The sequence below is a fragment of the Hyla sarda genome, chromosome 1, assembly GCF_029499605.1.
Source record: "Hyla sarda isolate aHylSar1 chromosome 1, aHylSar1.hap1, whole genome shotgun sequence".
Lineage (NCBI taxonomy): Eukaryota > Metazoa > Chordata > Amphibia > Anura > Hylidae > Hyla > Hyla sarda.
Window position 1 is genome coordinate 591,581,199 of NC_079189.1, and position 16,686 is coordinate 591,597,884.

Consider the following 16,686-nt stretch of genomic DNA (forward strand, 5'->3'; position numbering starts at 1 on the left):
CCCCTGCCTTTCCTGCGGGTGTATCGGCATATAACACGCACATAGACTTTAGGCTAAAAATTTTAGCCTAAAAAGTGCGTGTTATACGCCGATAAATACGGTACTTCTAAAAAATAAATCATAACTACATGCAGGGAAATGTATACGTTTAAAATGGTCATCTTCTGACCCCTATAACTTTTTTTTATTTTTCCGCATATGGGTGATTTGAAGTTTTTATCGGTACCATTTTTATATGGATTGGACTTTTTGGTCGCTTTTTATTCATTTTTTCATTATAAAAAAAGTGACCAAAAATACGCTATTTTAGACTTTTTTTTGCGCGTACGCCATTGACCGTGCGGTTTAATTAATTATATATTTCTATAGTTCGGACATTTCCGCACGCGGCGATACCACATGTTTATTTTTATTTACACAGATTTTTTTTAAATGGGAAAAGGGGGAGATTCTTACTTTTATTAGGGAAGGGGTTAAATGATCTTTAATAACTTATTTTTCACACTTTTTTTGCAGTGTTATAGCCCCCCCTTAGTGGCTATCACACTGCACACACTGATCTGCTACACAGATCATTGTCGTGCATGGACACGGCAAAGATCAGTGTTACCGGCGGTCAATTCCTCAAGCCTGGATTTCAGGCTTGGAGCAATCAATTGCCGATTGGACGTGACGGAGGCAGGTAAGGGGACCTCCGCTCGTGTTATAGCTGATCGGGATACCGCGATTTCACCGCAATGGTCCCGATCAGCCCGACTGAACTTCCGGGAAGCTTTCACTTTCATTTTCGACGCGGCGATCAAACGTCTCTTCCCAAGACTAAACAACTGTAATTCCTTAAATCTTTCCTCATAGAGAAGATGTTCCATGCCCCATATTAGTTTAGTCGCACGTCTCTGCATCCTTTTCAGCTCCACAATGTCCCTTTTATGGACAGGTGCCCAAAACTGAACAGCATATTCCAGGTGCACCATACCAATGCTCTATAAAGGGGGAGTATTATGTCCCTGTCCCTCGAGTCCATGCCTCTTGATTTATGACAATATCCTGCTGTTCTGTAGTCTATGATCTACAAGTACAACCAGATCCTTCTCTAAGTATATCCAAGTGTATATGAAAAAGTTGGTGAACTTTTCGTGATGCACAGATGAAGCAGAAACATAGTAAACAAGAAGGATGAGGATTAGGCTCTTTTCTATTCTCTGTCTGTCTTGTCTGGGAAGCAGCTGCAGCAGAAAGCTCCTCTGGAACAGAGATGACAAGGCCCTAGCACGTTCTTTATAGGTTTTGCCTCACTTTATTATGTGATTCACGTTCATTGATAAGTAATTGACAAATCCCATTCTCTGGGTGGTACAGCTTACTTTATTCATATAAAAATAAGATGAGCAATAAAATACAGACATCACATGACAATGGATTCTTCAGCTTCCAGTTACACAGTTCTAATGTCGCCTTCTCAGATTTTACGCTTTTTCCACTCTGGCTCATCGTCTGGTTCGTCTTCTTCAGAATCCATCTCTGCAAAAACGGCCTCTGGCTGCGTCCTACAACACATGGAAACCATTGGGGAAAAGTGAGGAGAACAGAGGACAAATAGCTTTTATATGGGTTCTGGTGAGGGACAATACAACAACTGGAGACAGAGGAATCCTGAGATTTGGAAGGGGTTCTGGATTCAATGTGTTGTCTCCTATGTGGGGGCTAAGATCTGTATGGAGTTTGTGGGATTGTAGATTGTTTTTTTTTTTTTGCTGATTCTGTCCCGAAGATCTACAATACTATGCACAAGTATGGGTCTGGTTTTTAAAATTCTACCCACAGTATAGTAACAATACAAAAAAATTAAGAAATAAAACAAAAACATATGTGCATATTTTAGGATGTGCTGCAGATTGTAAAGGAAGAAGAACGGCCACTACAGATTTTACGATATAAAGTGTAAAATTTAATGCAAATCTGCAACAAAAACCTGTATTTATGAAATGCTCAACCACGTGTGGAATCCCCCCTCACACGCACAGTGTTGTTTCAGTGTCACATACTGGCCCTGATTTACTACAATGTTGTGTAGGTTTCTTTGTGGGTATTAATTCCCTACAATTTTTTTTTGGCACACAACCCGACAAAGCATTATAGTAGTTGAGTATAGTAGCAGGCCTGCTCATCCTTCAACATCAGCTGTCAGGGGGGTCACGGTACCCCCATACACAAATGTCATCAGGTCCCATAGAAATTGTCAGGCTTGGCTGATTTTCTAAACAAATTTGTATGGGGCCTTAAAGGGGTATTTTGGCTTTATACATCTTATCCCCTATCGAAAGGATAGGGGATAAGATTTATGATCGCAGGGGTCTCCCCACGATCTCTGTGGAGCCCCCGGCATTCTGTGCCGGGCGCTGTCTCCGAGACAAGGCTGTCATGCCACGCCCCTCCATCCATGTCTATGGGAGGGGGCGTGAAGACCGTCACACCTCGTCCCATAGACATGAATGGAGAGGCGTGGCATGACGATCATACATCTTACCACTATCCTTTGGATAGGGGATACGATGCATAAAACCGAAATACCCCTTTAAGTCATGGTTAGGATATTCACCGACTCCTCCGGCCTTATTCCTAGGCATTGATTCAGATACCACTGTAAATAACAATAGTAATTGCATAAAGTCACAGGTTGGCTACAAGATGATAAAATGCCTTTTCCGTGTTACGCAGCTAATGGTTTCACATGGAGAAAGCTGAGAATCTGTCACAGTCAAGACATCTGAGTCCTCACTGAATGAATGGGATGGAAATGACAGAATCCACAATAAGATAGAGATCAGGATTGTGACTCATCAGAAACACCCATCATCCTCTATGGATAAAGGAGGCATTTCATGGCCAAAAGGGCCTCATATAGAAGACAACTCTGTATTACCAGGATCAATAAATGATCGCCGACACAAATGTCAATGAAGAAAATACTTCTGTCATCAAGTCTATGGGTGTTCATACTGGCATGGTACTGTATATGGCTTCTAGATAATACACAGGCATGTTATACCACAACTACCTACTATACAGGCATGTTATACCACAACTACCTACTATACAGGCATGTTATACCACAACTACTTATTATACAGGTATGTTACACTACTGACAAGTTGATTAAAATTCTGACTGCCGTTCAATATGTATTAATACTTATACAGTAACCCCCTGACATGGGATGGCCCCGACATATGATCAAATCGACATACGATGGCCTCTCAGAGGCCATCGCATGTTTATGTCAGCATCGACATATGATGCTTTTATATGTCGGGGCCATCGCATTAACTGCTATCCGACAGCGCAAAATGCTTAAGCTGCTGTCGGATAGCAGTTTAAGCATCCCGGACAGGTTCACTTACCTATCCCCAATGCTCCGGGTCCACTTCGCGATCCTCCGGCGTTTTCTGCATCTTCTCCGGGGTCCGGCCCTCGCTTTCCGGCGTCGTTATTACGTTGTGCGCACGCTGTCCCGGCGCCGCAACGTAATAACGTCACCAGAAAGCGAGGCCCCGACACCGGAGAAGATGCGGAAAAATCCAGAGGATCCCGAAGAAGACGCCGAAGCAGTGGGACAGCATCGGGAGCCCCTGGGACAGCATCGGGAGCGGTGAGGACGCGGTCTGGAATGGCGGGGACAGGTGAGTATAACTTCCTATACTTTACATTGCACGAATCCCTCAAAATACGATGGATTCGACAAACGATGGGTCGTTTGGAACGAATTACCATCGTATGTTGAGGGACCACTGTATATTTATATGCCATTTCTAATGCAGAAAAAATATATTTGTTACCTACTCTTAACCTATATCCAGCTTGCACTTTGCTTGCAACTAAGAAAGACACCTTGGAATGATGCCAGGAGGCCCAAGATGAGACATCAGAAGACTAAACATTTGAAGAAAATACAGATTGTATAGAAGGGTAAAGATCTGGATTTTTCCAGCCTCAGCATGAAAGAGCTGCATAAGTGAACTTTGGCCAAGAAATAAATAAATACTTAAATATGCTAATATATACAGAGATAAAGCTCAACTAACCAATCAAAATGTAACATGATGATTTTGACGTCATAACTAACCTCCCTTTTTTGTCATATGTAAAAACTAATCTGCTTCTGTAAAATAAATAAGAACTCTCTTGGAGAACTCTCGGATAACACTTGGGAACTTTGAGTTTTCTTACAGAGAAAGAGCTTTATACCAACATTTTGTCTGGTGTATATTTCTTTATGTAGAGACTCAGCATTATACAGCAGCAGTCACGCATATTTTAAGGCCTCTTCCGCAACCATCATTGACACTACAACTACCTACTATACAGGTATGTTATACCACAACTACCTACTATACAGGTATGTTATCCCACAACTACCTATTATACAAGTAAAGTACAACATCACTACCTACTATAGCGGCACAGTATACCGCAGCTACCTACTTTATAGGCATATATACTACCTGCTATACAGGCACATAATACCATTGCTAGCTATTACACAGTCATATACCACTGTTACCTACCAGTGTACAAATAAGTAAGATGGTCAGCTATATGTAGCCACCACAGTCACGATAAGAATCTTGATAAACCACATATTCTTTTTGAGACTTTTTGTATTAAAATCTGCCAAAAAATATCCCCATGCACACACATACACCCACAGGGGCTATAACCTCCTCTGTCACACCCCTCATACTGTGCAGAAATACATTCAAGCCCCCACCATCCCAGAAGCAAATGACACAAAGGTAATATGGTAACAGGTTCATGGAATGAGCTTCATACTCCATGTATTAGGTTACATTCATGACACCTGCAATGTTACTGTCATGAAAGATTTAATAGTCACTGATCCCGGGAGGGCCGACGTCCCACACGTGGGCTGATTGCATTACAGGCCTTTGTAAAGAGTCGGAGCCAGAGGGGAAAGGGAGCCGGCCTTGAAGTGAGCAGGATGGAGGCGATGGCCGCTATTAGCTTACACAGGAGGAGATACATATATTTATGTGTACGCTTGTCAGGCTGGCTGAACAATAGCTGGAAGCATGTGGACTTGACAGCTATTGTCAGAAATGGGAAATGTGGCTAAATAAGTGCACATCAATTCCACATGAACGGCCAAGGTTAACCCTTGTTTTCTTACAGTGCTGCACACCGACCAAGCATCAAAACATTGTATCCATACAATTTACATTATCCTGGGGGGGGTATGGGAATTTACAGTTACTAGTTGTGAATGCACAGACCAAGTGTGAATACATTAGTTCTGGGGAGGGTCCGGGTGTGGTATCCACAGGGGTAGAGGGAGGTGAGATTACACTGGTCTCCATGAACACAGATAATCAGCAGCCTCAGAAGGGCAGTATGCCACCGGGGCAAACACATATCCGACTCTTGAATTCTTTGAGCAGAATTCCAGTGCAGCAGCCTTTTACTGTTTTCAGTGGTATTCTATTGCACCATTGACACTATGGAATCTCCGTGGTGGACGTTCCGCCATGGAAATTCCTGATCCCATACTCCAGTGAAAGAAAGAACATGTTTAAAATCCTTTGGTGGAATCCGTTTGGAAATGCACTTCTGAGTGGTCCTGGAACCAACTAATTCAGCACCCACTACAGATTCCATAGTGTGAATGGGCCTTTAACCTCTCCAGGATCAAGGGCATACAAGTACGCCCTTGCTCCCTGGTACTTAAGGACCAAGGGCGTACGCCCTCAGCGTTTCCGTTAACCGCCGGTAACCAGGCGGTGAATGGAACAGGATGCCTGCTGAAATCGTTCAGCAGGCAACCCGTGCAAACCCCTGGGGGGGAGGGTCCTGAGACATGTCAATTCAGACCGGCATTTGCGGCGATTCTGGGAAAATCGGGTCTCTGGCTGGTGACCTGGTGATCTGGGAAAAAAGGGTGACTGGTACTGTCCAAGATAGCACCAGTCCCCCTTGCCCAGCAGGATTGAGGTGGCACGGGGCAGTTTTTAACAGTGGTACATGAAAATGAAAATGAAAAATTTTCTTTACTCAAAGATCTGTCAAACACCAGTGGGGTTTAAATGCTCACTGCACCCCTTGTTACATTCTGTGTGGGGTGTAGTTTCCGAAATAGGGTCACATGGGGGGGGGGGTCTACGCCTCTGGTAGCACGGGGGGGGGGGGGGGAGGGCTTTGTGAACGCACATGGCCCCTGACTTCTATTCCAGCCAAATTCTCTCTCCAAAAGCTCAATGGCGCTCCTTCTCTTCTGAGCCCTGTACTGCGCCCACAGAGCACTTTACATCCACATATGGGGTATTTCCTTACTCAAAAGAAATGGTGCTACAAATTTTGTGGGGCTTTTTCTCCTATTACCCCTTGTGAAAATGAAAAATTTGGGAAAACACCAGCATTTTTTTTTTTAAATAAAATTTTTCATTTTAAGGTCTAAATTTCGCATAGATTTGTCAGTCACCTGCGGGGTGTTAAGGCTCACTACACCCCTTGTTACGTTTATTGAGGGGTGTAGTTTCCCAAATAGTGTGCCATGTGTAAAACCATTTCAGTAAAATTCGCTCTCCAAAAGCCCAATGTCGCTTCTTCCCTTCTGAGCCCTCTAGTGCACCCACAGAGCACTTTACATCCACATATGAAATTTCCTTACTCGAGAGAAATGGGGTTACAAATTTTGGTGGCTTTTTATCCTTTTAGCACTTGTAAAAATGAAGAAAAAGAAATGGGTCTACAAAAACATTTTAGTGTAAAAAAGGAAGATTGCCAGGCAGCTCTTATGCAACCTTTTCAAGGTAGCTTTCCCTTACAGGGGTACTCCGCTGCTCAGCATTAGGGACAAACTGTTCCGAACGCTGGAGCAGGTGCCGGGAGCTTGTGTCATCATAGCCCCACCCCCTCAATACAAGTCTATGGTAGGGGGCGCCGGTGTGAGGTGGTTTTTTGCGCCCCCGTAGATCCATGCATCCGCTCCTCCCCCAGCTCTCCGAACATTTCCGAAGCTAGAACTGGGGGAGGGCAGAGCAAGGGGAGGGAGGAGGTTCACGCCCCTTCCCTCATCTCCCTGAGCTCGGCTGAACGCAGATCTCTACGACACGCCCCCTCCCTGAGGACATAGATCTCCACGGCAGGTCCCCTCCCTCATCTCCCCGAGCTGATGACGTAGAGCAGTGCTCCCAATGAGCTCTGTGTGTAAAGGGGGACATACTGCACAGGCTAAGGGGGGACATACTGCACGGGCTAAAGGGGGACATACTGTACGAGCTAAATGTCCCCTTTAGCTTGTGCAGTCTTTAGCCCGTACAGTATGTCCCCCTTTAGCCCATACAGTATGTCCCCCTTTAGCCTGTACAGTAGGTCCCCCTTTACACATAGAGCTCAGTATGTCCCCCTTTAGCTTGTGCAGTCTTTAGCCCGTACAGTATGTCTTCCTTTGTCCCCCTTTAGCCTGTAGCCCGTGCAGTATGTCCCCCTTTGAGGGGACCTGCCGTGGAGATCTGCTGGGGGAGATGAGGGAGGGGACCTGCCGTAAAGATTTACGTCCTCAGCTCGGGGACATGAGGGAGGGGACCTGCCGTGGAGATTTACGTCCTCAGCTCGGGGAGATGAGGGAGGGGACCTGCCGTGGAGATTTACGTCCTCAGGGAGGGGAGATGAGGGAGGGGACCTGCCGTGGCGATCTATGTCCTCAGGGAGGGGGCGGGCCGTAGAGATCTGCGTCCAGCCGAGCTCAGGGAGGGGAGATGAGGGAGGGGGCGTGAACTTTCTCCTTCGCCTTGCTCTGCCCTCCCCCAGTTCTAGCTTCGGAAATGTTCGGAGAGCTGGGGGAGGAGCGGACGCAAAAAACCACCTCACACTGGCTCCAGCGTTTGGAACAGTTTGTTCCAAACGCTGAGCAGCGGAGTACCCCTTTAAGGGAAAGCTACCTTGAAAAGGCATGAGAGCTGCCTGGCATTTGTATACCCTGCTTTGCATTTACATATATTTTCTTGACTTATACAAGGCATGGCACTGGCAGGGCATGAATGGTGCCAAACTCGTGGCAAATGTATTAACGTGTGCCATTTTTATCCATTCAGGGCCTGCTGAGAATTATATTTTAGGGTTGGAGAACCCCTTTAAGAAGTAAAAGTTTTTTTTTTTGCTTGCTTTTTATATAGCATCAACAAATTCTGCAGCACTGTATAGAGTCACCATTTATATCAGTCATTTTCCCTAGTGGGGCTCACAGTCCAATTCCCTTATTACACACTATGACAAATCACATAGGAAGACAAGGACCCTATTAGGGTGTTTTTGTAATTTAATAGAAAAAAAAAAAAAAAGAACTTTGGGGAAACCCCACAAGAAGAAGGGAGGGAAGATACAAGCTCCTTGTACATATTGTTTTTGGTTGAATACAAACTCAGGACCCCAGAACAGCAAGAAAATGAGGCTGAATAATAAGCCCCACCAAGCTGGGGGCCAAGATGAAAAATTCCCATTTTTCCTGAACTCGTATCATTGTTTGACTTTACATATTGGGAGCGAAGGGGGGTAGTCCACTTGGGGCAACGGCACTCTGATGGGTCGTTCCAAGTCCTATTGGCAATAACAGTCGGACTTCGATCTGCTGCGTACTTCATTCTACAGCTAACTGCAACTCCATCATGCTGTTGAGGTCTTTAGGTCTCCACTCTGGCCCCCCTTTGGAGTTGGTGGTGACATCCCAGGATTCCACAGGTGTTATCTTCTCTTCATAACACAAGCTTCTAAGTTAATATAATCTAAGATACCCCTTACTGTTCAAGACAAATGGAGCTCTCATGTGGGCGGCCTGTCCTTAGAGGAGTGGAAAACTGCTTTGTCTTACACCCCATTGTTGTCCCTGTTGGAGGATGGCCAGCTGGTCAACTATTCCTACTCCATAGAGTCTATACGACCCCGGTATAACTGCATAGGCCTGGCTTACACTTTGACTTTTTGTGTCCAAGATGTGGACGGGATGATGCCACTTTATTGCATATGGTTTGGGATTGCCCTCTGCTTCTTCCCTTTTGGCGGAAGGTCATTATACATAGAGTTTATGGTCTGCAACTCCCTCTCAGGCCTAAATGTTGTTTCTTGGGTCTTATGTGCTCTGGTGAGGAGCCCGCTGCATAAGTTTATGGGTGGCTCTCAGTCATAAGCTAAGTTGTTTCCCCAGTCTATAGCCTGCAGGAGGAAACAGCTGGTGGGAAGACAGCCTGGCGGGGCTGATTTCGTAACCAGGGATAAAAAAATCTGATTCTTGGCTCAAAGACGCACTCCCGGAGACTTTGCGTAGAACAGTACCAACTTTATTTAGTATAAAAGAGGCAGTATACAGTATGGACGTGTTTCATAGGTTGTAACTTCTTCTTCAGGTCTAGTTACACATTATACAGAGTTAACACTTTATATACACAATTTGGAATTAAAAAAACGTCGGGAGTGAGGGTCACTGATGATGTTACCAAGCCCCGTGGCTCACAGCACAGTCCCATTTGGCTTGTGGTTATATGCATTTTGAATCCCAAATTGTGTATATACAGTGTTAACTCTGTATAATGTGTAACTGGACCTAAAGAAGAAGGTACAACCTTTGAAACGTGTTGTCCATACTGTAAACTGCCTCTTTTATACTAAATAAAGGCAGTACTGTTCTACACAGTGTAAAGTCTCTGGGAGTGAGCCTTTGAGCATAGAATCAGATTTTTTTATCCCTGGTTACGGAGTCAGCCCCGCCAGGCTGTCTTCCCATCAGCTATTTCCTCCTGCATCTGCACCGCTTGTACAGCGGGACTGATGGCCGGCTGCCTCCCGACACGGAGCTAATCTTGCAAGCGATAACCAGTGTTGCGCCTGCCTGAACAACACATAAAGGTGAGCAAATCTACCTCTATTAATTGTGATATTCCCAAAATATCTGGGATTAACTGCTCTATAGGCACCGCTTCTTTTTTTTTTCCTTGCATACGGTCTATAGCCTGACCTGGTTGGCTGGTAGGGGTCTCTCAGTCACAGACATTTCCTTATTTAGGTGCAGGGCTCTCTTATATAATGTCTCCTTACTATGGACTTGGAGGAGTAGGATTGTATGGAGTTGTATTGATAAACATATTGTACACATGCCTTCCTTTCAAATCTTTTTGATGGATAGTATCTTTATTGACTGCTGAAGTTTTCCATTCCTGTTGCATATTTTTGTAATTGTTAAAGGGGTACTCCCGTGGAAATATTTTTTTTTTTAAATCTACTGGCGCCAGAATGTTAAACAGATTTGTAAATTACTTCTATTAAAAATTTTTAATCCTTCCAGTACCTATTATCTGCTGAATACTAGAGAGGAAATGGTTTTCTTTTTGGAGCACAGAGCTCTCTGCTGACATCACAAGCACAGTGCTCTCTGCTGACATCTCAGTCCATTTTAAGAACTGTCCAGAGTAGGAGAAAATCCCCATAGCAAACATATGCTGCTCTGGATAGTTCCTAAAATAGACAGAGATGTCAGCAGAGAGCTCTGTGTTCCAAAAAGAAAACCATTACCTCTGTAGTATTCAGCAGCTAATACTGGAAGGATTAAGATTTTTAAATAGAAGTAATTTACAAATCTGTTTAACTTTCTGGCATCAGTTGAGTTAAAAAAATAAGTTTTCCAAGGGAGTACCTCTTTAACTTTACAAAATGTTTCTAAAAACCATATGAAAAAAAAAATTCCCATTTTTAAACAAGCTCTTGCCACGATGATACAACAATCGCCAACAGTAGAGGAATGTCTAACTTTATTAATATAATACTGTTACAAAATCTCATAGAAATTCTGCAAGACTAAAAAAAAACACCCGTGTAGATGAGGAAACACATCCAGTAAATGTAGACATAAAACTTACGTTGAATATGCTGGTGCCACCCAGTATGGGTTCTCTGCTGCATCCTTTGCATGTCGAAGAATAGCTTCCCGAGGATTACTATCATCAGTCTTATCCAGAGCAATGTTCTTCACAATGAAAGACGACAAGGTACCTCCATGGGTGCCCACACGCCCACCACGACCTGCAACATCACAGCATAGATAAATTAGAGGGGGAAGAAACAAGAGGTCAACTCAAAAATAGCACTATAACTGACAACACGGACAAGAATGTCCAATTGGCTAATTTTCAAACAAAACAACTAATCAAATATAGCTAAAATGTTATCTTTATTAAATCACATATAAAAACCTATTACAAAAAGCAACTAACAACAAACATTGGTATAAAAGGTGAGATGAGAATCCCTGCTTTAGATCAACTCAGTAGAGACACAATAGGGATATAGGTTGAACTTGATGGACTCTGGTCTTTTTTCAACCTAATGGACCCTACTATGTTGTTGTTGCGATTTGTTTTGTGAACTTGTAAGGAAAGTTGATGTCAGGGTTAAAGGGGTACTCCGCCGCTCAGTGTTTGGAAAAAACTGTTCTGAATGCTGGAGCTCGTAATGTCATAGCCCCACACCCTCATGACTTCACACCCCGCCCCCTCAATGCAAGTCTATGGGAGGGGGTGTGACATCCGTTACAAGCTCCCGGCACCGGCTCCAGTATTCGGAACAGTTTGTTCCAAACGCTGAGCAGTAGAGTACCCCTTTAATATTGTCTATATACCTATATAATGAGGCCAATATAACTCAGCAGAAAGACACACCTGTACAATAGAAAGCGCTATACATTTTATTTGCTATTTGTTGGACCTGTGCCATAAAAAAGGGAAAAATCAGGCTCCGGGCCCCTACAACTTCCCTGTGGCTTGGAGCAGCGAGCCATCTATTCATAGCCCAGTAATTACAGACATCTCTATTACGGCATTCTTTTGAACACTTGCTTCCTCTATGACACATTGGCACTTGGCATCAAAGAACCTAGCAGATATAGAATTACGTATCTGTTTTGGTAGGGCAAGCACTTCTCCCACACTGAACATGGCCGCCGGGGAACGAAATGTATAATTGAACTTTTCTAACCACAAATGTCAAAAAAAAATTATCTCAAAATTGTTCAATTCCACGAAAGGGAAAAACAGTCGTTAATAACGGCCGGGACTTAATAGTTGTGGTCACGGTTATTTTTTTCTCTCAATAAGTAATAAAACAGTGTGAATAATAATGTTTTGTGCAGAACATCGGAGAAGTCGGGATCATCACTGAGATAGTGTCTGACTTGCTCAAAAAGTTGACACTGGTAGGAACTATGACATTTGAGAGCGTGTACTTTTGCCCTGCAATGTAGCAGACCACAGGAATGTTCTGTCAGGTCAGTGGAAGGGTCAACCATGACACGACCGGGCCTTTGTGGTCATCGTAAGTGTGACGTATAGGGGCCATGGTAGACTTCATGCTGTCAAAAATATTCCCAAAAAGGAGTGTTAAAAAGATAATAAAAAAAAAAAAAAAGAGTAAGACAATGAGACTTGCAATGTATGAGTAAGAGGACTATTAACAGCATGGACCTCTACTGAGATTTCTAGTCAGACCACCGATAGTATATTGTGTATGGTGTTGGGCATATACATATAGTGTCTCCCATAAGTGACTCCACCCCTCACATTATATATATACAGTATCTCCCATAAGTGAGTCCACCCCTCACATTATATACAGTATCTCCCATAAGTGAGTCCACCCCTCACATTATATACAGTATATCCCATAAGTGAGTCCACCCCTCACATTATATATACAGTATCTCCCATAAGTGAGTCCACCCCTCACATTATATATACAGTATCTCCCATAAGTGAGTCCACCCCTCACATTATATATATACAGTATCTCCCATAAGTGAGTCCACCCCTCACATTATATACAGTATCTCCCATAAGTGAGTCCACCCCTCACATTATATACAGTATATCCCATAAGTGAGTCCACCCCTCACATTATATATACAGTATCTCCCATAAGTGAGTCCACCCCTCACATTATATATACAGTATCTCCCATAAGTGAGTCCACCCCTCACATTATATATACAGTATATCCCATAAGTGAGTCCACCCCTCACATTATATATACAGTATATCCCATAAGTGACTCCACCCCTCACATTATATATACAGTATCTCCCATAAGTGAGTCCACCCCTCACATTATATATACAGTATCTCCCATAAGTGAGTCCACCCCTCACATTATATATACAGTATCTCCCATAAGTGAGTCCACCCCTCACATTATATATACAGTATATCCCATAAGTGAGTCCACCCCTCACATTATATATACAGTATCTCCTATAAGTGAGTCCACCCCTCACATTATATATACAGTATCTCCCATAAGTGACTCCACCCCTCACATTATATACAGTATCTCCCATAAGTGAGTCCACCCCTCACATTATATATAGTATATCCCATAAGTGACTCCACCCCTCACATTATATACAGTATCTCCCATAAGTGAGTCCACCCCTCACATTATATATACAGTATCTCCCATAAGTGAGTCCACTCCTCACATTATATATACAGTATCTCCCATAAGTGAGTCCACCCCTCACATTATATACAGTATCTCCCATAAGTGAGTCCACCCCTCACATTATATATACAGTATCTCCCATAAGTGAGTCCACCCATCACATTATATATACAGTATATCCCATATGTGAGTCCACCCCTCACATTATATATATACAGTATATCCCATAAGTGAGTCCACCCTTCACATTATATATACAGTATCTCCCATAAGTGAGTCCACCCCTCACATTATATACAGTATATCCCATAAGTGAGTCCACCCCTCACATTATATATACAGTATCTCCCATAAGTGAGTCCACCCCTCACATTATATACAGTATCTCCCATAAGTGAGTCCACCCCTCACATTATATATACAGTATCTCCCATAAGTGAGTCCACCCCTCACATTATATATACAGTATCTCCCATAAGTGAGTCCACCCCTCACATTATATATACAGTATATCCCATAAGTGAGTCCACCCCTCACATTATATATACAGTATATCCCATAAGTGACTCCACCCCTCACATTATATATACAGTATCTCCCATAAGTGAGTCCACCCCTCACATTAATGTCTAAACCTTGGCAACAAATTAGGCCCAAAGTGTCAATATTATTATTTTCCAGCACTGCCCTCTTGGGTATGAAGTTAACCAGATCTTCACAGGTTGTCAGTGGAGTCCTCATCCACTTCTCCATGATGACATCACAGAGATGGTGGATGTTATAGACCTTGTGCTCCCCCACGTTCCGTTTGAGGATCTCCCACAGATGCTCAATAGGGTTTAGGTCTGCTTGGCAAGTCCATCACCTTTACCCTCAGGTTCTTTAGCAAGGCAGTGATCATTTTGGAGGTGTGTTTGGGGTTGTTATAATGATGGAATACTACCCTGCGGCCCAGCCTTTAAAAGTAGGGGATCATGCTCTGCTTCAGTACGTCACAGTACATGTTGGCATTCATGTTTCCCTCAATTAACCGTAGCTTCCCAGTGCCAGCACCATTCATGGAGCCCCAGACCATGACACTTCCACCACCATGCTTGACTGTGGGCATGACACCTCATCTGGTTGCCTCCACACACACTTGACACCATCTCAACCAAATAAGATTATCTTGGTCTCATCAGACCACAGGTCATGATTCCGGTAATGCAGGTCCTTAGTCTGCTTTTCTTCAGCAAAGGACGGCATCCTTGCAGTATACGGCGTATGGTATGAGCACTGACAGGCTTACCCCCCCCCACCCCTTCAACCTTTGAAGCAATGCTGGCAGCCCTCATATGTCTATATCAAAAGACAACCTCTGGATATGACGCTGAGCATGTGCACTCAACTTCCTTGGTTGACCATGGCGAAGCCTGTTCCAAGTGAAACCTGTCCTGTGAAACTACTGTCTGGTCTTGGCCACCATGTTGCAGCTCAGTTCCAGGGCAATCTTCTTATAGCCTTAGCCATCTTTATGTAGAGCAAGAATTCTTTTTTTTTTACAGATCCTCAGAGGGTTCTTTGCCATGAGGAGCCATGTTGAATTTACAGTATTAGAGAGCATTAGCGATAACACAAAATTTACGACACCTGGCTTACTTCCCCCCACCCTCTCATTTTGTTGCTGACAGTTTGCAGTTTTGCTCAGTCTGTGCTACCTCTGGTTCTTTACGACATGAGCTTTCCATGACCCAGGTTGTTGATGCCATTTCAGGCTGTTTCATAAATAAAGAATAAATAAAACAATACAATAGGAACAGAGAGGTTAAACAGTTCTCTACTGTAAAAGCATTAAGACTATAGGACTCTCTACAGTAAGAACAGTCACACAATAGAGATGTTTATAGTAAGAGAACTAACACTAGAATTATGGAGTAATCTACTGTAAGAGCAGTGATATGGCAGAACTCTCTACGGTAAGAGCAAAAAAAAAAATAATTAAATTACCTATTGTTATAACAAAGACAAATAAATAATCTACATTTAAAGGGGTACTCCGCTGCTCAGCGTTTAGAACAAAATGTTCCGAACGCCTAGAGCTGGAAGCTAGTGATGTTATAGCCCCACCCCTCATGATGTCAAACCCCACCCCCTCAATGCATTGAGGGGATGGGTGGTGACATCATGAGGGGGCGGGGCTACGACATCACAAGCTCCCGGCGCCGGCTCTAAGCATTCGGAACTTTTTGTTCCAAATGCTGAGCAGCGGAGTACCCCTTTAAAGCAAGGAGACTATGGAACTTTGTACTGCATCAGAACCCACAGAATACTTTGTTGTAAGAGTTCAACATAGACCTGGATGATTTCCTTCAACAATATTACATGTACACTGTACCAGATTGCTAGAAATGGTCCTTACTCCAGGGACTTATGCTGACCACCAATATTTGAAGCATTTCCTTAAATACTGGGAAAGTGACTAGTACCAGTCACACTGGCAGCCATATAATGCTGAGAGATTTAGTTGGAGACCGATGCTGTTGGCTATGCTGGCTAGCGGGGGTCTCCTGCAGTTGCTCGCTCAGCATGGAGGGGACCACCTGATAATTCGGAATATTGGATAATCTATCTGGCAGTTCCTTTTAATTAAAGTTACAATAACATAGTATGTTGTTTATACATATATATATATATATATATATATGACCTTACCTTCTGTCCAATAAATGTTGCTATATATCAGTATAAATACCAGGCACCGCACAGAAGCAGACGGGGGTCAAAGTGCGTATGTTTATCCTGACCTTAGCCCGTCTGTAATATACATTGTCATTCTGCTTCATGTCATGCACCTTTCATCACAATTTCTCAGGTTACATTATGTAGGGTAACATGATGAGATATTCCTGGAGTGCCAGATGGGAGCAATAGCAATGCTGGGACTGAGATTCTGGAGAGCCCATGAAAAAGGCCTAAAATAAGCTTCAAATCTCCCCATCCCTCTAGTTTTGGAAAAGTCCTGGCTGTTCCAAATTTCTTCCATTTAAAGGGGTATTCCAGGAGTTTTTTTTATTTGACTATGCTACAGGGGCTGTAAACTTAGTGTAGTTCATAATATAGTGTCTGTACCTGTGTGTGACGGTTTTCTCACAATTCTTCTGTGATTTTCACCCCAATATTTATTTTTAACAGCATACAAAATGACTGTTGTCTCAG

The 16,686-nt window shown here is 43.3% G+C and overlaps 1 protein-coding gene across 3 annotated transcripts in view; it reads right to left on the reverse strand.

Annotated features, from left to right (window-relative positions):
• Nucleotides 1–1,311: 1,311 nt before the first annotated feature.
• WDR70 (WD repeat domain 70) overlaps nucleotides 1,312–16,686 on the reverse strand; it is a 292,771-nt gene continuing 277,396 nt past the window's right edge. For all 3 annotated transcript variants that reach the window (XM_056546328.1, XM_056546336.1, XM_056546343.1), the window contains exons 17-18: nucleotides 10,920–11,082; nucleotides 1,312–1,547 (exon numbers count right to left, since the gene is read on the reverse strand). In XM_056546328.1, coding sequence (XP_056402303.1) covers nucleotides 1,460–1,547; nucleotides 10,920–11,082 — 251 coding nt within the window. In that variant the 3' untranslated portion in view covers nucleotides 1,312–1,459. The remainder of the gene's footprint in view (nucleotides 1,548–10,919; nucleotides 11,083–16,686) is intronic.